The 22,132-nt window shown below is 45.9% G+C and overlaps 1 protein-coding gene across 2 annotated transcripts in view; it reads left to right on the forward strand.

The window, feature by feature from the left end:
• The window catches only part of dvl2 (dishevelled segment polarity protein 2), a 37,739-nt gene that overhangs the window by 9,857 nt on the left and 5,750 nt on the right, over positions 1-22,132 (forward strand). The window contains exons 2-12 of one of the 2 annotated variants that reach the window (XM_052044597.1): positions 6,368-6,437; positions 9,376-9,497; positions 10,319-10,425; positions 10,785-10,914; positions 12,793-12,883; positions 14,011-14,080; positions 15,846-15,985; positions 17,592-17,668; positions 18,625-18,692; positions 19,683-19,817; positions 21,110-21,241. In XM_052044597.1, the coding sequence (XP_051900557.1) occupies positions 6,368-6,437; positions 9,376-9,497; positions 10,319-10,425; positions 10,785-10,914; positions 12,793-12,883; positions 14,011-14,080; positions 15,846-15,985; positions 17,592-17,668; positions 18,625-18,692; positions 19,683-19,817; positions 21,110-21,241 (1,142 nt within the window). Of the gene's footprint in view, positions 1-6,367; positions 6,438-9,375; positions 9,498-10,318; positions 10,426-10,784; positions 10,915-12,792; positions 12,884-14,010; positions 14,081-15,845; positions 15,986-17,591; positions 17,669-18,624; positions 18,693-19,637; positions 19,818-21,109; positions 21,242-22,132 lie in introns of both variants that reach the window. The other variant, XM_052044596.1, reaches the window with a different exon arrangement.

Here is a 22,132-nt window from a genome sequence, read left to right on the forward strand (position 1 = left end):
GCACAAGAACGTGTATGCACGGGTGCAATGAAAAAAATTGGGAGGTGATCTCATTGAAACGTACAAAATTCTACTGGGGTGTAACAGGATTAATGCAGAATTGGTGGTTCCCCTACCAGTTGTCGACCATTCAGGGCAGAATTTTTTTGTGCATGGGGTGGTGAATCTTCGGAATTCTCTGCCCAAAGGACATATGGAGGTTCAGTTGCTGAGTGTATGTGAGAAAGAGATTTAAGGGGATCAAGGGATATGGGGTTAGTGCAGGGAAGTAGCTCTGAGCTCGTGGGTCAACCGTGATTTTATTGAATGGTGAGGATGAGTGAGGGGCCATATGACCCACTCCTGTTTCTATACTTTTCCCTGTTGATTGGTTGGCCACTTCTGAGGGCAGTTAAGCACTGCTATGGATCTGGATTCACATGGAGTAAGGGCAGCAGATCCCCTTTCCTCAAAGAACATCAGTGAACCAGATGGACTTTTGTTATAATCGGGTAATTTCACGGTTTCTGTTTTCTGTTCCAGAATTAATTAAATTAAATAGCCCAGCTGTCTTGGTTGGATTTGCACTTGTGTCTTTCAGTCACCAGCCCGGGTTTGTGGATTACTAGTCCTGTAAATTAATGGCTGTTGGTTAACCTAACATCTGTAGTTGGGGAAACTACTAGGTTTATAATTAGGGATCATTGAATGCCTTGTGAGTTTTCAGGTGATCTGAGAGACCTGGCACAGGTATGTAAAAGGCAGGTTGTACCTTAGGAACCAGGCTGAATATCTTGAAGCACTAACTATAGTGCACGGGAGCATCTATGTGTATTGTTTATGTGGATTTGCAGGAGTCTGAAGTTGTGTGGAAGGAACTTTTAGCTAAAATTGAAGTTTGTGGTATTGATAGCAGTTTATTGACCTGGCACAGAAATTGGCTGGGTGCCAGGAGCAGACTAGGATAACACACAGTGGAGATTGGAGATAAAAACATTAAATGCTGGCAACATACACCAAGTTAGGCAGCATCTGTAGAACGAGAAATGGTGTTAACATTTCGGGTCAGAGACCCTTCATCGCAACTGCTCTGCCTGACCAGCCGAGTGTTGCCCGGCATTCTGTGTTCAGATTTTCTAACTCCTGGAGTTTATTGATTTTTCAGTAGTGACTAGCAGTCTGCCCCAGCACAAAGTTCTGACCTGACCGCAACCAATCTAAACATGGCCCAAGTACACGTAATTTTCTTTATACCCGACCTAACCCAGAGATATTTGCAGAAAAGCCAATAAAACGGCTTGAGCAACACAAAAGGCGCTGCAGGGGCTCAGCAAGTCAGGCAGCATCTATGGAGGGAAATGGTCAGTTGATGATTTGACTCGAGACGTCGACTGTCCATTTTCCTCCATAAATGCTGTCTGGCCCGCTGAGTTCCTCCAACTCCTTTGTGTGTAGCTCCAGATTTCCAGCATATGCAGGCTCTTGTGTCTCCAATATAAAGGCTCGTTATGTTGCACACACATTACTGTTGATAAAGAGTAGAGGTCTCATGCAGTAGTAGTCAGCAAATCATCCTGACCCAGCAAAAGTGCTAAACTGAGTTGGCATGGAATGGCACAGACCCATCTGATTACTTTAACAGAATATGCACCCCATCTTAGCCAGGGGTTATAGTTGGGCCCCATTGGGCTCAGATCAGGTAGACAGCTGTAAAAGATTGGCATGTATTTAAGTGAAAGGATTTGACAAGTGGGGTCCCACGAAAATGTGTATTGGGTGTAGCAGTTAGCGTAATGCTATTACAGCGCCAGCGACCCGGGTTCAATTCCGCCTGCTGTCTGTAAGGAGTTTGTACGTTCTCCCGTGCCTGTGTGGGTTTCCTCCGGGTGCTCCGGTTTCCTCCCACATTCCAAAGACGTACGGGTTAGGAAGTTGTGGGCATGCTATGTTGGCGCCGGAAGCGTGGCGACACTTGCGGGCTGCCCCCAGAACATTCTACGCAAAGATGCATTTCACTGTGTGTTTCAATGTACATGTGACTAATAAAGATCTTATCTCATAACTATTTGCCTTGCTTATGTCCAGCTTAGATGATGATAGAAGGCCATAGGTTGAGGTTTGCTGGTGATTCAAAGATAGTGGGCATTGTGAGTGGTGTTGATGAAGGCTGAAATTATGAAGGGATAGTAACAGAGTGAGCAAACGGGCAAACGCATTCCAATTCCAGTTATTGTGCGCTGATCACCAAAGGTAGGAGCAGGGTGCATTCTAAATTCTGTAAAGCCTTGCGTGCTGGTGGCCCAAAGAGACTTTTGGGTTGTGGGGCTGGTGGTGCGCAGTTAAAATGTTGTAGATAATAAATATCTGTGCAGAGACATGAGACTGCAGACGCTGGAATCTGTAGCAATGAACAAGGTGCTGGAGGAACTCAGCGGGTCAGGCACCATCTGTGGAGGGAAATGGACAGTCAACGTTTCGGGTCGAGACCCTTCACCTGGACTGAAAGGTAGAGGGGAGATAGCCAGTATATAAAGGTGAGGGGAAGGGGTGGAGCAAGCAAGCGATAGGTGGGTCCCGGTGATAGGCAGATGGAGGGAGAAAGAGTGGAATGGTGACAGAAGCTGGGAGGTGATAGGTGGAGGTGCCAAAGGGTTGAAGATGGAATTGGAGAGGAAGGTGGAGTATGGAATTAAGTAATGGAGGTGGGGAGGGCAGATGGAAACAGTAGGGGAGGGGACCCAATAGAAGGAGAGTGTGGGTGATGGGCAGAGGGTGGGTGGAGGAGGGGAAAGAAACAGGGTGATGGGGGCTGTGGTGAGTGTAGGAAAAACTGAGTAGATCAGGAGGAGAGAGAAGAGGAACAGGGGGAGCAGTTTACCTAAAAGTGGAGAATTCAATGTTCATGCTGTCAGGTTTGAGACTATCCGGGGAAAACGAGGTGCTGTTCCTTTAGTTTGCACTTAGCCTCACCTTGGTAGTGGAGGAGGCTGAGGACAGACATGTCAGTGTGGGAATGGGGAGGGGAATTAAAATGGCTGGCAACTGGGATAAATATCTGGAAGACAAATGGAATGCTGGCTTTTATATTTAGGGGTTTACATGGGGGAGAAGTTCAGCTACAGTTACCCGACGTACTGGTTAAAAACAGAAAATGCTGGAAACACTCAGCAGGTCAGCCACAATCCGGAAAGAGAAACAGTTTGTGTTTCAGGACTGAGAGCCTTTGTCAGGACAGCCTCTCCCTGCTATTCCAACACTGCCACATTTTCCCCATCCCTTCTGATCTTCCCCTCTCTGATCCCGAACGATCAGTCCTCAGCTTCGTCCTCCAATAACCTCACCTTAATGAGTTCTGATCCCATTGAATTCTCCTTCCATCGCGTCCATGCCCGTGAAAAAGCCAGTTGTGATGAAATGTCTCTGACTTGAAGCATTAACTCTGTTTCTCTGTTCACACATGCTGCCTAACCTGAGTGTTTCTAGCATTTTCTGTTTTTATTTCAGATTTCCAGAATCTGCAGTTTTTTCAGTTTTCATTTTCTGACTCTGGGTTAGCAGGTTCAATTCTGGGCATCGCTGTTAGAAAATATATTGGCCTTGGAAGTAGTATAGGCAGTCCCTGGGTTATAACAGGGTTCTGTTCCTGAGAACTGTTCATAACTAAACTGTTTGTAAATCGGAAATGGGAGAGGGTCACAGAGACAGCTGTGAAGGAAGAGCGAGCAGGCATGGAAAGAGCAGCGGCCAGCCAATCTCACTGACTCAGTGAGTCTGCTCAGTGCTCCCAGCTCTGCTCAGTTTGACCCAGCCCCCAATCGTTGTGGATCAGGGATGGGGAGAGAAGGCACGCGGAAATGCCCCGTTACCACCTGGTGGAAGATGCCTGCAGCCCCGTGGGAACTACAAATCTGTCCCCATCCATCCTGCTGGTCTCCCAAACCTTGGGGTGTCCATAAGTCAGAGGTTTGTAACTCAGCGAGGGTCTGTAGTGGATAAATTAAACACTGACTGGATTTGGATGTTGCCTGGACTCCAGCGATTAAATTATACAGAATGACTACACAAACTAAACTGTGCTCTCTGGAATTTGACTATTATGAGGTAATTTGATCAGACTGTTCAGCATATTGAAGGTAACTGATAGGGTGGATGGAGAGAAACTCGTTCTGCTGGTTGGGAATCTGGAACTGTCTTAAAAAAAAATTAATGCCAGGCAGTTTGGGACAAAGTTAGGAAAGACTTGCGCACACTGGTAGAAATGTTGATCTCTACTCCACAAACAGCAATTGATGTTAAGTCAGCTGTTAATACTAAATCTGAGGTTTAGGTTTTTGTTAACAGAGTATTAAATGATACGAGGAAAAGACGCATGGATTTTGGTTACCAATGTCACTGAATGGCAAAACAGGCTTGAGTTGAATGACAATTCAAGAGATGGCAGATGCTGGAATCTGGAGCAACACACAATGCTGGAGGAACTCAGCAGGTCAGGCAGCATCCGTGGAGGGAAATGGACAGTCAACATCCGGACTCAGGTGAAGGGTCTTGGTGCAAAACGCTGACTGTCCATTTCCCTCCATAGATGCTGCCTGACCCACTGAGTTCTTCCAGCATTTTGTGTGTGTTGAGTTGAATGACCTGTTGCCACGAGAGAATGTCAACATGGTTTGAGTCAACTTTCTCCCATTACTGTAGTTTCAAAGTTGTTGTTCAATAACTATTTCTGTGTGCTGGAATCTAGTCCATTGGAATAGCAAGCTGAGGCACTGTTTGAAATTAGAGGGATTGGTGGGCTCCTTGACCAGGCTTCTTTGCAAGCAGCCACTTTTCCAGCAACAATTCATGGGTTAAACCGATCTCAGCCCTTCTGACCCGCTACTGAGACCAATTGAGTCAGTACAGCGTGGGCATTGTACCTGTTTACATTTTGAGGGGAGGCGCGGGGTAAGGATGATGGGAGGAAGCTCTCCGTGTTCCTAGCAGTTTTATCTGTAGAAATAGCCAAACCCTACCCCCTCCCCACCGCTCTGTGGGAGATTTAACGAGAAACATTTGCATTTCTAAAGTGCCTTTAATCTAAGGCTCTTTGCAGGATAAGTTTGAGAAAGCATGCGCTGAACCAAAAAGAATAATTAGGGACTGATTGAAAACTGGAAGAGGATTTGGGGATGTTTTGGAGATTTATAGGAAGGTCAAACAGGAGAGAGTGGAAGTTAAACCTTCCGCTAACAATGCAGTGAAGGAAGGTAGGATTCACTGAAGAGCCCTGAGGAGAAAATGGGGGAGGTACAAGGATTGGTTGGGGTAATTCCCTGCAGGGATTTGAGGCAAATATTTTATTTTGAGGAATGGATAACCAAAGTGAAGACCTGAAGAAGCATTTGCAGAGATGTTAAACTTGGCTCCCTCTGCCTTACCGGGTAGATTTTGCTCAAAAATATACTTTGTTCATAGTATATACAGTAAATACATTCAATACACATCTTCATCATCCCATCAGTTCAATACATTTTCTTACGAGTCATGTTTCCTCAAACAATGTACCCGTGAAGTGCTTGAGAGGCTGTTATACAAGGTCCAGCCCTTCAGTGTGCAGTGATGTCAGGACCTAAGACTTGAGGTCCTTCCTCACAGAGCCTTTGGTTGGACTTATCTTCCGTTGGTCCCTCAGCACGTATTCCCGCACCTTGGAATGTGTCCATCGGCCACATTCACTTACTGGGTAGATGTAAAAGATTCCAAGGTACTCTTTTGAAGAGAAGCAGGGGACATCTCTGGTGTCCTGGCCAATGTTTACCACTCCACTAATATCGTTGGGGCAACTCACCCCACACTAATGTTGGTAGGGATTTGGCATGTGCAAGTTTGTCGTCAGATTTCCTACATTTTAACAGCGACCTTTCTTCAAAAGTGCCTCATTGTTTGTAAAGTCTTAAGGTTGTGAAAGGTGCTAAGTAACAAAAGTCTTCCACTGCGCTCTCCACCCCTCCCCCGCCCCCATGTAACATGACAGGACCAACTTGGGTAATTGCATTGGTAAAGTATAGATGGTATTTTATAACTTTAGCTCTATTTCATTTGATATTCTGTATCAAAGTATTAACTTTTTTGTCCCTGTACTGCCAGCTCTTGGCCAACAGCATTTAATTCTGGACTAATAAACAATCTGCTGAAGGAATTCAGGTCGAGCAGTGTCTGTGAGAGGAAAGGAATTGTTGACATTTTGGTTCAAAACCCTGCATCAGGATCTGAAACATCAACTATTCTTTTCCTCCCACAGATGCTGCTTGACCTCTTGAGTTCCTCCAGCAGACTGTTTGTTGGTCCAGATTCCAGTGTTTGTAGCCTCTTGTATCAGCATTTAATTCTGAACTTCTGTGTTTTTCAGTGTTGTAAAGGAAGAGATCTCCGATGACAATGCAAAGTTGCCCTGTTTCAATGGCAGGGTGGTGTCCTGGGTAAGATGTCCTTTTTTCTTTTAAAAAAAACCCCAACCTTTGTAATTTGGCATCCTGTGCCCAGATATGGAGTTAAGTTTAGGGAGAGTTTGAGGATGGAGAGAAAGGGAAGGGAATGATAACTCAATCTATGAAAGGACAACGTGTAGCCTGTATTAGTAGTGGGTGGTGTTTCAGATTATGCATTGTCCTCTTGTCTCTGGGATTGTTGCTTCCTTGCTCCCCATTTTGTGGACATACTTTGAACGTAGTACAGCACAGGAGCAGGCCCTGTGGCCCATGATGTCTGTACCAAGCATGATGCCAAATTAAACTTCATCCCTTCTGCCTGCAAGTGTTCCATATGCCTCCATTCCCTGCATGTTCATGTGCCTATCTAAAAGCTTCTTTAATGCCACTATTGTATCTACCTTCACCACCTCCCCAGGCAGCCCGTTTCAGGCACCCACCACTCTCTGTGTAAAAAAAAAACACTTGTCTACTTGCCCCACACATCTTTAAAATTTTCCCCTCTCACCTTAAATCTAAGCCCTGTAGTATTCGAGATTTCTACCCTGGGAAAAAGATTCTGGCTGTCTAGCCTATCTATGCCTCTCAAAGACTGTCTTAACCCAAAAACTATCTTGATGCAGTTGAATAAAAAAAAATTTCTGCGTGGTAATCGGTATCACTTTCAGCTGTGTATATACTGTATGTGGTAACAGGGGAATACTGCTACGTGTTTAATTGACTTTGCTGATTCATGAGACTAAAATGTCTTATCTGGCAAGTGACAGTTCCACGGGACCAAACTAACTTCAGCTCATTGTGAACAAAAAAGTTGAGAAATTTGTTGTTATGGTGCTTTTGAGCCATTTTGTTATTTGTTGAATATTTTCTCACTTCATAATGGCTCCACTATTGTGACAGTGAGTTACTTCCTCACAGTGATTAACGAGGTCCCTGCTCCCATCCACCCCACCCTGGTTGCTGCCTAGCTTGTTCTGGGTCACGATCTCGAGCAGCACTTCATTTGGCCAGTATCCTTGTGATGGGAAGGAGTCGTGCATGCTAGCCAAGATCTCCTCTGCTGACAGTAATGGAGAGCTCCTGCTGTAATTTTGTGGCCAAGCACAGTGAGTGATTCAGCTGTAAAGCAGCCACGCAGTTCGTTCTTCGAGTCTGATGGACCTTTTGCAGGGGGCACGTGTTCATGAAGCAGGAGACACGGCAGAGGGAACGTTGCTGCCAGAGTGTATCTGTGCAGCAGCTAATCCCTTGAGTGTCGAGAATTTTGGCAAAGTTGTGAAATAAAATGCAGTTTACGCAGTTCACTCAGTAAGCCCTTCTCCTTGTTATCTGTCTTGTTTCTTCATTGAGGACACATTACAATCTTTGAGGGGTTAAATCGGCAGGGCCCATTATTAGTCGTCCTGGCTGAGTGCCTGTGCAAGTTGTTTCCTTTGGGATGGTAATTAAGGAAACAATCATCTCTCAGATGGGAAACAGCTGTTGCAGAACAGAAGGATTGCATGGTGTTTTGGTGTTACCATCTATTGTAATGGTTTCAGCTGGTAGGGTTATTACAGGAAGCTGTTTGCTCAGCATCGTCGTGTACATGTGTTGCTGTACAATCACTTTTCATTTCAGTAACTGCTCTTTGTCAAAAGGCTGAGTGCTCGCCTGTCAGATGAGAAGAGGCACAGTTGAGGCCTGCCACATGCTGCAGCCTGGGTGTAACCTGCATCAGCTCCTGGAACACACCAGGCCTGTCTTTACTGGGACAAGTGTGGAAAGCAAAAACTTGCAGCTGCTGTAAATCTGAAATAATAGCAGAACATCCAGGAAACACTCAACGGGTCAGGCAGCACCTGTGGAGAGCGAAACAGTTAATGTTTCGGGTCAATGATCTTTCATTGTTGAGCTCCAATGAAAGGTCATAGACCTGAAACGTTAACTGTTTCTCTCTCCTAAGATGCTGCCTGATCTGCTGAGTATCCCCAGCATTTTTATCTGGTTAAACATGACTGATATTTTCCTGAATGGGAAACCGAGTGGAAGTGAATCTGATGTGATGGTAGAGTATGTGGTGTCACTTTCCTATCCACCAATCAGTGCACCAGCCACAGACAATTAATATAACCCTCAATGTATTTCTCTTGAATTCTGGAGCATCTATTCATACCGTTTCCATACCATGCCACATCTGAAGCCAGCTGATGCACATAATCCATCAGAGGGGATTAACCAGGATGTTACCACAGTTGTGGAGTTAATTAAGCAAGGTTGCCTTGGCTGGTGTTTTTTTTTCCCCTGTAGAAAAGAGTAGGTTGAGAGCCATTTAGTCCTGGTGTATAAAACTGAGAGGTGTAGGACCGATGGAATAACCAGGAGATATAGATTTAAGCTGTCAGGTTAGTGGGGAGTTCAGGAAATGTTTTCACCCAAGCGGTGAACCTTACTGCCTGAAAGGTTGGTGGAGGTAGATACACAGACCACTTTCGAAATGTACCTGGACAAGAACCAAAAGAACTGAACTGTAGCCTGCCAGAACGGACCAAGAACAGGGAAATGGGATTGGGCACATCTTCTGGCTGCTGAACAAGATGGGCTGAATGGCCTCCTCTATAAATTGTTATGATTGCACTGAGGCTGAATCTTAATATGGTTTGTGTAGGGACTGGATGTGGTCACTGTATAACAATCGACTTTGACCTTTCTGTCTCCCTTCCTTTCTGGGAAGTGAAAACAATTGTATTGGCTGAGATTAACTAACCACACGGAACCCAGGTGCCTGAGGGTTGTTGGCACGGTAGTTTTTTTTGAGGAATGTAACCAGAAAGCTGCTACATTAATCTTTAATTCCTGTGTAGGTAATTTGTGTATGAACAGATCGATGTTACTGTCATGTCTGTTGCCATCGTTTACCACTTCATGATTTTCTCTTTTATTCCCACAGTTGGTGTCTGCTGAAGGGTCGCAGTCAGAACCTGCTTCACACCCGGTTAGCAATGTGGCTGAAGTGCCCCCTCCGATAGAGAGGACGGGTGGAATTGGAGATTCAAGACCCCCTTCCTTCCAGTGAGTGTTGTCAGTTTATTAACCAAGGCACTGAGAAGTTTTCCGTGCATTGTGTATTGTTCAGCACTGAAGAGGCCAAAATATGTGGCACAGGATCAGCACTCCATCCACCCAGTGACTTGTAGGTTTCAGAAGACTTGAAGTGTACAATTACTGGGAGATGCATCTCTGGTTCCTCTGCAGTGAACCTCCCAGGGTTTTTAGTGAAACATGATGGTGGCTCTTTTCATTACAGTTGCAAATAAACCAATTGCTATAATGAACTTGGCTAGCTTGGGTCCTGTGTGGTGAGAGTATTTTGAAAAGTGCAAGAGCAGCTGCTGGGATCAGTTTATGAGCTTTCGTTGAAGCAGTGAACCTCCCCATTGTGTCCATGCATCAGGGGTACAGATGAAGTTACTGACCACAGGAGTCTTGGGAGCTTCTCAACCTATTGGCTTGGGTCTAACAAACAGGATTGACTAACAGTGTGAGCATAGTGCACTCAGATTCCAGAGAAGGAGGCGTCACTTAGTGTTTTAATATCGACAGTTGGGTGGAGTAAATGCTTGGCATCCTCCACTAAAGTGATTATTTATTACAGCCTGACCATGGGTCAAAGCAGTCATTGCAAAAGTGCTTTTTAAAAGAAAGTTTTGTGTTTTAAGCAAGTTATAGGTTGCTGTGAACATGCAGCTAAATACAGAAATGGTAAGAAAAGATGGGTGTTGAATATTAGATGAAGGGTTTTGTTTTAGTCTCCATCTTTTGGCTGTGCTTTGTGTTCCTATTCCCACGTGGCTTCTCCTGGAAGTGGTGTGATGCTTTTCGTGCTCTTGCAGTGCAAACGTGACTGGGAGTCGGGAAAATTTGGACAATGAGACGGAGACGGAGTCTGTGGTCCTGTCGCGGAGAGAGAAACCTCGGCGCAGAGAGAGTATGGAACATGGTAAGAGCAGAGTGTGGGGGCCTTGGGGATGCTGTGACTAAAGCTGCCATTGCAGAAGCAGCAACACCAGAAATTATTTGTGTCTAAGCTGTGAGCTTGGTGAAGCTGCCAAACGCTTGAATAGGGATGGTGCAAACACTTGTCATTTTAAAGGCACTTCAGCGTCGTTGATAGGGCCAAGAAATGGCCGTCCAGTTCCTGTACAGACTGCACTGTGTGGTATGGCTTAGTTTTAAAGCTTCAAGCAACACTCTCATCGCGAGTTAGGGATGGTATTTTGGAAACAAAACACAAAATACTTTTGATTACTGTTACTCAGTGTCTGTGTTGCAATTAAGAAATATGTTCTGCCTCCCAAGGTCCCAGAGTTAACGGACACCCCAAGATGGAGCGCCATCTTGCAGGCTACGAGAGTTCGTCCACACTCCTGAGCAGTGAGCTGGAAACAACCAGTTTCTGTGATTCGGATGAGGACGATGCAGCCAGCAGGTAGACCTTTCCAATATGCTCCAAAGGTCCCTCATAGAGCTTCCTCAGATCCTCATCAGAATGAAGGAACCACGTTCTGAGAAGCAGTATTTCTCTCACCTCCTGTTTTAGTGTATGCCTCTGTAACTCCCTCAGTCCCTTGCCAGTTTTTCTCCATCGTGTCATTACCGTGTCAATCACAACTTGCCCCAACTTAACCAGCTTGTTCCTGCAAAGCTCTACAAATCCTGCTTCAACTGCTGCTCCTCACATTCTCAATGTCTGAAACTGAACTGCCACACAGTCTCCCACTTGAACTCACTTGTTCCAGTGTCTCAGAGCAGTGAGACTGCTTCGCCTGTTCTTCTGTACCCGTGCAGGATTTCCTGACCCATGACTCACCACCACACCCCACCCCCCCCCCCCCCCCCCCCAACAGCCTGACATACCTCGTCTCTTCCTTCTCTCCTCAGTTTTGATAATACCCTAAGCTGCGAGCTTTGATTCATTCCCTCCAGTATCAAGAACATGAGAATTAGGAGCAGGAGCAGAAGCAGGCCATTCAGCCTTTCAAGCCTGCCCTGCCCTACAATAAGATCATGGCTGATCTACCTCAGCTACATTTTTCAGCTCTATCCTCATGTCCCTGATTCCTCTAAGATCCAGAGCTCTGGCAATTGGCTGTCCTCTGGGGTGAAGAATTCCAAATATTCACCGCCATCCAAGTGAAGAAATTTCTTATTTCACTCCTGAGTGACCTATTTCCTATTTTGTGGCCTTTTGTTCTAGACTCCCCAGGGAAAACACTTGGTGGACCGAAGGGCCTGCTTCTGTGTTGTCTCTCTATCCTTCCCACATCTACCACATTGTGCCAGTCATAGTTAGAGTTGTAGAGAGATGCAGCATGGAAGCAGGCCCTATGCCCCACAAAGTCCCTGCCTACTATCAACCACCCATTAGCCCTCTTAAGAATATTGTATGACTCCATAAGGTCCCCTCCCATTCTTTTAAACGAATGGAGGCCTAGCCTACTCGTATGACAAACCTCCCATCCCAGGAACCAGCCGGATGAATCCTTGTTTCACTCACTCTGTGGCAAGTAAATCCTTCTTTAGGTAAGGAAGCCACAACAATACTGCAGGTGATGTTTTACCAAGGCACTATGGAATTGTAGTAGTAAGATGCCTTTACTGTTGTACTCTGTGTCATAGACTCAGTCATAGAGTCATACAGCCCAGAAACAGACTGTTCACCCAACTGGTCCATGCCAATCAAATCCCCATCTCAGCTTTTGGCCCATAACCCTCTAAACCTTTCCCATCTGTGTACCTGTCCAAGTGTCTTTTAACTGTTGTTATTGTACCTGCCTCAACCACTTCAGATACGTACCACCCTCAGCCCAGATGAAGAGTCTTGACCCAAAATTTCAACTGTTCCCTCCGTGGGTGCTGTCTGACCCGCTGAGTTCCTCCATCGCTTTTCCTGTTGATTCAGATTCCAATATCCGCAGGTCTCTGTGTCAGGTTCCTATTAAATCTTTCCCCTCACCTTAAACCTCAGTCCTCTAGTACTCGATTCCCCAACCCTGGGGAAAAGACTGTAGTGTACAATTGAGGGACTGAATGATGCAGGTGTGAAGGGTTGATGATCCTGTCTGGTGTAAACCGGAGGAGATGAACGAGAGAAGGATGGTGTTGGAACTTAGATATAAACCGGAGAATTATACCCTAGCAACACCTGGTGTTTGGGGAGGTGATGGGGTGGGGGGGGGTGGGGATGGTGGTGGGATAGGCAAAGATAGCGAAGTATCTGACAGTGCCATGGAAACTTCTAGAAAGACTAAAGTAATTTTGCAGCGTGGGTGAAGTTCCTGGACTTTGTTTGATCTTCTCTCCCTAGGTTCAGCAGCTCCACTGAACAAAGCAACACTTCCCGGATCCTGAAACGTCACCGGCGCAGACGGAAGCAGCGGCCCCCACGCCTCGAACGTGTAAGAGCACCGTGCGACGTACTTTGCAAATGGAGTCTTGTGAACCGAAAGTAGAAACGAGAATCATTCCTCCAATGACCTCGATGTTCCCTGGAAACCTGTAATTTGCGACCATTGTGTCCCCATTCCCAACCACTTTGTCCTCTTCCTTCCCAAATCACAGCCAGTTCAGTGACTCGAGATTTTGCCATCGCACCCGTAACCAGCTAGTGCAGAAGGTCACTGAGCTGGATGCAGTTCCCTTAATGTTGATACAGAACAGGAGGGGCCCATTTGGTTCATTCATATTCCCTGCAATAATCCCAATCAGCTGTTGTTTCCCCAGAGCTCTGCACATTGAGCCTTTTAATATTCATCTCTGAATATTTTACGCTGTGTAATCTGAAGTGTAAATTATGCTCTCTTTATGTCCCCTGGGTTTTAATCAGTTCTATTAAATCTGTGACCTCCAGTGACAGATCCTCCTTATAAATGCAAAAGTACTTTCTTACCCTGAAAACCCTGAAGGTTCTATTAAACTCTCGGAATTGGACTTTCACCTTAAACTTGCCCTCCTCTTGGTTTCTCCCTGCTTCTCCCTGCCTAGCAGTTGTGGCTTGAAGCAAAGTGATTTCCCATTCTGGAGAGTTTATTCTTATTCACCACCTCACTAGTAGATCCTTTGAATCCAGGTTTTATGCTGGATTTGGCACGGTCTCCACACTTTGGAGTTACTCCTGTACCAAAATAAATTGATCCCTGCTCAGCTGGTGTTGAACACTTTCACCCTTTTCATGGAATAATGTAAGAGGAACAGCTTTTGCAGTTAATTTGCCGTTTCTTTCCCCACTCCATGCCCATCTCCTGTCCTGGGCCCCTTCCCGCAGTGAGGATTGGCACATTGATTCCAGCTCCTCTGCACTCTCTGATCCCAATGAGAATAGGATTAGGCTTGGCTATGATGTATCCCACTATCACCTGGTTGTGGTCTTGTCCCTAGGTGAGGTATCCGTGTGAGCGATGCGATGGGAAGTTGGCATTATCTGTGGGTGATGTTGGTGGGGACAGAGTGCTATGTTGATGGGTTCAGCCGTGAGTTTGTGTTGCCTTGCCTCTGATGTGGCTCCTCTGGTTGTAACCCTTTGTAGGCGTCCTCGTTCAGCAGCGTCACTGATTCAACAATGTCCCTGAACATCATCACAGTCACACTAAACATGGGTAAGTGGGTCACTGCTGGTGTTTGCTGAGGCTTGAGGGTCTAGCTTCTATCACAAAGTCCCCAGGCTGTCATAGTTGGCCACCTTTAGCTCTAGAGATGAAACTGTAGCATACAATGGGAGTGTTTAGATTGTATGGCTCGCGGTCACAGGTTGAGGTTGATGCTCCCTGTGCCAGTACAAGGGAAGGTGCTATCATTGGGTAAAACAATGAATGCAAGTTTTTAGTCACAGTCAAATAGTCATTCAGCGCGGAGATGGGCCATTTGGCTTCACCAAGACTGTACCAACCATCAACCACCCATTTATATTAATCCTACGTTATCCCTATTTTGTTCTCATCAACTCCCTCCAGATTTTACCACTCACTTGCTCACTAGGGGCAGGTTAGCAGTTAACCTACTGATTAACCTACCAACCCGCATGTCTTTGGGACATGGGAGGAAACCGGAGAACCATGGGGAAAACCTGCACAGTCGCAGGGACAACATAGAAACTCCACATACAGACAGCGCCCAAGGTCAGGATCAAATCTTGGTCTCCGGTGCTGCAGGGCAGTGGCTCTACCTGTTGCACCATTGTAGGATGGTATGACAAAGAAAACCACAGATTTCTCACCAATATCCTACCTGGTGTATCTCCCTCATTCAGCTGTACCAAAATAAATGATCCAGACCATTTTTGGGAACCCACTGGGTGAAAAATAGAGCCTTATACCAATATACTTATACCAAACTGCAAAATACTGTGAAGTGTCCTGTGATCCCAAAAAATGCTTTAGAAACACGAGTACAAGAAACACAAATTAGACCTGAAGGTACAGCAGGTAATTAAAAAGGCAAATGGAATGTCAGCCTTTAGTACATAAGGGATGGCGTACCAAAGAAATCTTACTCCAACGTGATGGCATCCTGGAGCACTGCAAACGGTTTTGGTTTCCTGATTTAAGAATGGATGTACTTGTCTTGAAAGCAGTGCAGCGAAGGTGGTTGTGTTAGGGGGCATAAATAGTCAGAGGTTTTTTCCCAGGGTACAGGAGTCTAAAGCTAGAGGGCATAGGTTTAAGGTGAAAGGGGAGAAATTTAAAGGGACCTGTCTTTCACACACACAGTGGCGGTTATATGGAGGTGGTGGAGGCAGTTACAATTACAATGTTTAAGAGACATTTGGACGGGTTCTTGAGTAGGAAAGGAAAAGAGGGATACAGACCTAGTATGGGAAAATGGGACTCTCATAGGCATCACAGTTGGCATGGACAAGTTGGGCTGAAGGGCCCATTTCTGTGCTGCATAACTCAATGATTATGACAAGATTGAGGAGATTGGGCTACTGTGAAGTTTAGATATTCTGAGGTTGATGGTGAAAGGGTGTTTCATCTCTTGAGGGATTCTAGAATTAGGGGGCATAGTCTCAAGGTAAAGGATTGCCTGTTTGATATTGAGATGAATAGGAATTTCTTCCCTCTGGGTCAGGAACCTTCGGAATTCCCGTACCTCAGAGAGCTGTAGAGGCTGCGGCATTAAATATATACTCAATGTGAAATATAAGGGGCAGGCAGGAAAGTGGAAGTGAGGCCAAGATAGATCTGCCATGATTGTATCAAATGGCAGAGCAGGCTCGAGGGATTGTAGGGCCACTCCTGCTAACACTTCTGTTCCAAGTCTTTTTAGAAATTATGCAGATAATTAAGATTTTTTTTGCACTCTGACAGTGTCCTGATCATCAAGAAAAAAGGAAATAACCCTTCTGCTTTTAACCATCTCCAGAGAAGTACAACTTCTTGGGCATCAGTATTGTCGGTCAGAGCAACGAGCGAGGGGACGGAGGGATTTATATCGGCTCGATAATGAAAGGAGGAGCAGTGGCAGCGGATGGTAGGATCGAACCAGGGGACATGCTGTTGCAGGTAACCGAGGACCTGTCTGTGAAATGGGCTGTCGGGTTTTCACCGATGGAATCTGATCCAGCCAGGCTCTCCCCATCAAAAGCAGGAGTGCAGAACATCACATTTGGCCAGTCTGTACAAGGAGATCTTATTAAATGGGGCAGCATTGTAATTAAACTTTAGCCCTCACCCCCATCACACATTGACAGCGTGGGTTCCTATTGGACTATAACCTCCAATATTGCTCTCAGTGACCTACCCTGAGGTAGAGTTGTTGCTTGTGTGAACCTGGATGGTGGGCAGCTTTGTCGGCTGGGTGAGTCTTCAAACCTGGTCAATCCCTCTTCACGTGCACCCTACCTTTCAGTGTGGCAATCAAGGGAGAGGAGTGTTGCTGGCTTGGCTTTCTGTCTTTCAACAAGGAATCTGAGGCCTTGTATAATTTACCTGCTCCTCCTCCCACCCCATTCCGGCCACATTCATCATGCTGACCACAGATTGGAGCTGGAAACAGGGACCTTTGGGACAACGTGGCTCAGTGCCACATTATACAGAGCTATTGGTTTATTAATGTCACATGTACTGAGTTACAGTGAAATCCTTTTGTTTGTGTGTCATCCAGACAGATCATTCCATACATAAGTACGTTGAAGTAGTAAAAATAAAAAGAATGCAGAATATAGTGTTACTGTTACAGAGAGAGTGCAGTGCAGGCAGACAAATAAAGTGCAAGGGCTACAACAAGGTAGACCGGAAGATCAAGAGTTCATCTGTTAGTGTATGAGAGGTCCCTCCAAGAGGCTGATAACAGTGGGGTAGAAGCTGTCGTTGAGTTTGCTGGTACTTTTCCAGCTTTTGTATCCCCTGCCTGATGGGAGGGGGGGAGAAGCAAGAAAGACTGGGGTGGGAGGGGTCCTTGATTATAGCAGCTGCTTTCCCAAGGCAGTGAGAAGTGTTGACAGAGTCAATGGAGGGGAGGCTGGTTTGTGTGATGGACTGGGCTGTGTTCACAACTCTCTGCAATTTCTTGTGGTCTTGGGCAGAGCAGTTGCCACCCCAAGCTGTGATGGATCTGAATAGGATGCTTTTTATAGTGCATATGTTGAAAATTGGTAAGCTGACCATAAAATATAGGAGCAGAATTAGGCCATTCGGCCCATCGAATCTTCTCCGCCACTCAATCATGGCTCATTTGTCTCCCAACCCTGTTCTCCCTTCTCCCTGTAACCCTTAACCCCCTTACCAATCAAGAACCTATCAATTTCTGCCTTAAATACACCCAATGACTTGCCCTCTACCCCCCACAAATTCCACAGATTCACCACCCTCTTGCTGAAGAAATTCCTCCTCGTCTCAGTTCTAAAGGGATGTCCCCTTATTCTGAGGCTGTGCCCTCGGATCCTGGACTCTCCCACTGATGGAAACATCCTCTCCTCATCCAGTTTATACAGGCCTTTCAGTATCCGCTTGGTTTCGCCAGTTGAACTTGTTCTGGGATAGTTGTGTTTAATATTGAAATGGTCGTGTACTCATGGTTGCTGGGTGTAGTTGAAAGGTGTGGGTGAATTGTTATATCGGGTGGGATACTTCCTCCAACACTCACTCCAGGTCCTCCTGTCTCCTGAAGGTAAACGACATCAACTTCGAAAACATGAGCAATGATGACGCTGTGCGGGTTCTGAGGGAGATTGTGCACAAGCCTGGGTAAGTAACACCTGAACTGCTGAATCTTTCATCCCTCCTGTCCCACCTCTCATTGAAAGGAAAGCCAATGTTGGCAAGGTATCCCCAGCCAGAATAAAGAACTTTTCTCTGCAAGGGCGATATCAGGAAGCACCTCTTCCCACAAAGGGGAGAGGAAATCTGAAACTCTTCACGGAAAACTGGCAGGGCCAGGGATCAGTTGTGAAATCGGCAGATTTTATTTTTAAATGCAAGGATATCGGGGGTTATGAAGCAGATGGCATTAATCCGCTATAGAATGGGACAACCAGGGAACAGAGCTGGTGTGAGCTTCAGTGCTGACTGATTCAGCAACTGTGAGCATGAAATAATCAGACAAGGATCTGAAATGCTAGAAATGGTCAGCAGCTTCAATGGCCTGAAACGTGAACTAATTTCTCTCTTCACGGAAGAAACTGATCAAATCCAGTTTTGTTGTTTGTGGTTATACATAACAAGACAGACAGCATGGCCCAACAGGCTCACGCCCTCGGGAAAGAGCAGGTAAGAAGGGAGAGGCACCCCAAGATAGTAAGTGGACAAATAATGCTGACTTAGTATAATTTCACGTTAAACTGTGAGGGTAGAGCAAGAAAACGCAGGAGGCAACAGTGGTGGGAGAATGTCGATAAAGCTGCACGCAAACGTGTCAAACCCTGGAACGGGGAATGGAGGGGGAAGTCAGGCATTGCTCCAAAGGCAGTCAGACATTATAATGGGGACGAGCCTTGAGGTGAGAGATACGAGGATGAGTAAGTCTTAGTCCTAAACGTTGAGTGGCTGAACGTGATTGAAGCAGATTTTACATCTGGATCTGTAAGTCTGTTTGACCTTTTCTCATCTTCCCTCTCCCATTGTGCTCTTGTGCTGCATTTTCACCCGTTTTAGTGACTCTGTACTTTGTTCAACGGTAATCTGTGTGCTTTTCCTGTTTTAAGGCCAATCATTTTAACAGTTGCCAAGTGCTGGGACCCATCGCCTCAGGGTTATTTTACATTGCCCAGAAGTAAGTATCACACCAGCTGTTTGAAGACTTAACTTTTCACTGCATTAAAGAGCAGAATGTTCCGTGCCACCTCGATAGACTTTTATTGGTGGCATGTGTAAGTAACATTTTAATAGCTCAAGTTCAGGAAGTTTAGTGACTTCGCTATTTAATCAGGTCAGACAAAACATGATTTGGGTACAGAGCCAAACTTCCCTCGCATTGTCCCATCACACCTTCCCAGGTAGTGTAGGTATGGGCTAGCTTCAGATCAAATTCCATCTACATTCTACCAGGGAAGTCACAGTATACCTTTGGGTACAGAATAAAGTAAAGCTCTCTCTACCTGCAGCAGTCACAGTATGGCTTTGTATAAAGCCCTCCCTTAACTGACTCATCAAATGCTCTCAGGCAGAGAAAATATGGCATAGATAAAGAGTAAAGCTGCATTTGCACTGTCCGATCAAACACTCCCAGGGCAGAGAGACTGTGGCTTAGATATGGAGTAAATTTCTTTAAGACACTGTCCTGTCAAAAACTCCCAGGGCAGGGGCAGCAAGAGTTAGAGCAAAGGTCCCTCGGCATGGGGACGTATTAGATAATTCTTTAGAATGTCCCTGTTGGAAGTACCCTGTCTGATTACCATGTTAGAAACAGGATGCTGAATTAGGACAAGATCAGGGACGTGACAAACATTCCCCTGTCCCCACCTGTTTGTCTAACCTTTGGATACTCGTAGTACTCACACGCAGACTGCCCACTCATGTGATGAACACAGGGCATCCAGTGCAAGGGGTATGGTACCATCAGGAGTGGGTACATCAGAGGGAGAAACAAATAGAAAGGACCACAGTTGTTCTGGTATGTTGCTGCGTTGCTGCATGTTTAACTGCATCCCTTGGTGAGTTCCAGTGTTGATCATTGCTCTTCCTCTGTGCTTTTACTGTCTCCCCCTCTCCTCTCCAGGTGTCCTTCACTCACTGACGAGACTCTCTGTGCCTCTTTCTCTAGATGAGCCAATCAGACCAATTGATCCCGCTGCTTGGGTTTCCCATTCTGTTGCCTTGACAGGAGCATATCCAGCTTACGGTGCCAGTTCATCCATGAGCACAATAACTTCAAGCAGCTCAATCACTGAAACCGAGCGTAAGTGACTTCCTCATCGTTGGAAGGGAAGTTAAACTCTGTAGATATCGATTGGGTTACTGTCCGGCTCAATTTGTTTGGAACTTTCTGATAGAAGTGACACCCATCTTTCAGCAGGTGAGGTGCAGTGTTCTCATCCTGGCTATCTTTAAGTGCTTTGTCAATGACCATCAGGGTGTTGTAAGTCTGGAAGTGTTGGCTGATGATTGCACAACGTTCATTTCCATTCACCACTCCCTGGATAATGGAGCAACATGTGTGCTGTCCACGTAACCATGGACCAATTTGGACTTGGGCTGAGAAATGGCAAATGACCATCTCCATTGGCTGTGTCGCTCCCTCTACGTCATGCGCCGTACTTTAGTGCTGCAGGATCTAAACCCTGGAGATCTCCACCCAGCAGCTGTGTGAGAGCACCTTCACCTGATGGATTGCAATGGTTCAAGAAGGCTCCACCACTTTCTCAAAGGCCATAAAGACATAGGAGCAGAATTGGGCCATTCAGCCCATCGAGTCTGCTCCACCATTCAATCATGGCTGATTTATTTTTCCCCCTCAATCCCATTCTTCTGCCTTCTCCCCATAACATTTGACACTCTTACTAATCAAGAACCTATCAACCTCCGCTTTAAATATACTCAATGACTTGGCCTCCACAGCCATCTGTGACAATGAATTCCACAGATTCACCACCCTCTGGCTAAAAAAAAAAATTCCTCCTTATCTCTGTTCTAAAGGGACGTCCTTCTATTTTGAGGCTGTGCCCTGTGGTCCCAGACTCTCCCACCACTGGGAACATTCCTCCACTCTATCTAGGCCTTTCAATATTCGGTAGGTTTCAATGATTCGGTAGGTTTCCCCCTCATTCTTCTAAACTCCAGTGAGTACAGGTCCAGAGCCATCAAATGCTCCTCATACATTAACCCTTTCATTCTTAGGATCATTCTCATAAACCTCCTCTAGACCCTCTCCAACGCCAGCAACATCCTTGGATATGGGGTCCAAAACTGGTCTCAATACTCCAAATGTGGTCTGACCAATGCCTTACCAACACCGTCTGACCAAGGCAATAACCATTGGCCTTGTCAACAGTGCACACATCCCATAAGAGAATAAACTAAAAAAGAAATCTGATACGATCCTGCTACATCTTCGCTCCTGTCCCTGGGTTAGTAGTGATGAGTTGATAGATATTGTGGTATCTAAAGGTGGACAGTGAGAGTAAATGAAGGGGATGACCCTGATCTCTCTCAGTTCCCATCCTGTAATCGTTTTTCGCAATCTCTCCCCAGGGTTTGATGACTTTAATCTGTCGATCCACACGGATATGATGTCGGTTGCCAAGGCCATGGCTTCCCCGGAGTCTGGCCTTGAAGTTCGAGACAGGATGTGGTTGAAAATTACAATCCCCAATGCATTTTTAGGTGGGTTATTTGTTAACAGGCATTTAAAACCCAATATGCAGGACGTTCACGTTTCTGTGGTCACGAGCACAAGATGGGTGTTGTCCAATCCCCCAATCTCGGAGGGAGATTTGTACATAAATCTGTCTTTCAGTCTCTTTCATTCTGCTTCCTTGGGAAGGTATCAACTCCCTTCCATCAGGGAGAGCTCAATATTCAGGCTAACGTTGCAGTGGCCTCTTCAGTGATACCTGTGTACAACTCCCTTCCATCAGGGAGAGCTCAATATTCAGGCTAATGTTGCAGTGGCCTCTTCCGTGATATCTGTGTACACTGACTGGTGTGATGCAATCCCTCAACATTTGGACTGGTGTTGTGCTCCATTTCCCTTAAGATATTGGAGAACTTGTTTGACTCTGTCCCCAATATTGGTATGTAACTGATGGGGAGGTTTCAATACACTAACGTGATTCAGTCCCCTCTTCCTTGGGGAGAGAGATCAGGACACCAATGGTGTTTCTCCTTCCTCTTTTAGCGGAGGTATTGGTACCCTGGTTAGTGGCTCTGGCTCCATTCTGGGCTGCCTGCTGCTGCCTGTGATACTGTTGCTTTGCCCAATGAAAATTCCAAAACTCCAGACGCTGAAAATCTGAGGTAGAGTTGTACAGGACAGAAACAGGCCTTTCAGCCCACTGAGTCTATGTGAACCATCAACCACACAGATACACTAATCCTCCACCATTATTCTCCCCACATTCCCATCAACTTCCCCCAGATTCTACCATACAACTGTAGAGTACAGGAACAGGCCCTCCGATCCACAGTGTCTGTGTCAACCATGATGTTAAATTAAACTAATCCTATCTGCCTGCACATGGTCTGTATCCATCCATTCCCTGCCTGTTTATATGT

Source organism: Pristis pectinata, chromosome 37 (genome assembly GCF_009764475.1).
Source record: "Pristis pectinata isolate sPriPec2 chromosome 37, sPriPec2.1.pri, whole genome shotgun sequence".
Taxonomy (NCBI): Eukaryota; Metazoa; Chordata; class Chondrichthyes; order Rhinopristiformes; family Pristidae; genus Pristis; species Pristis pectinata.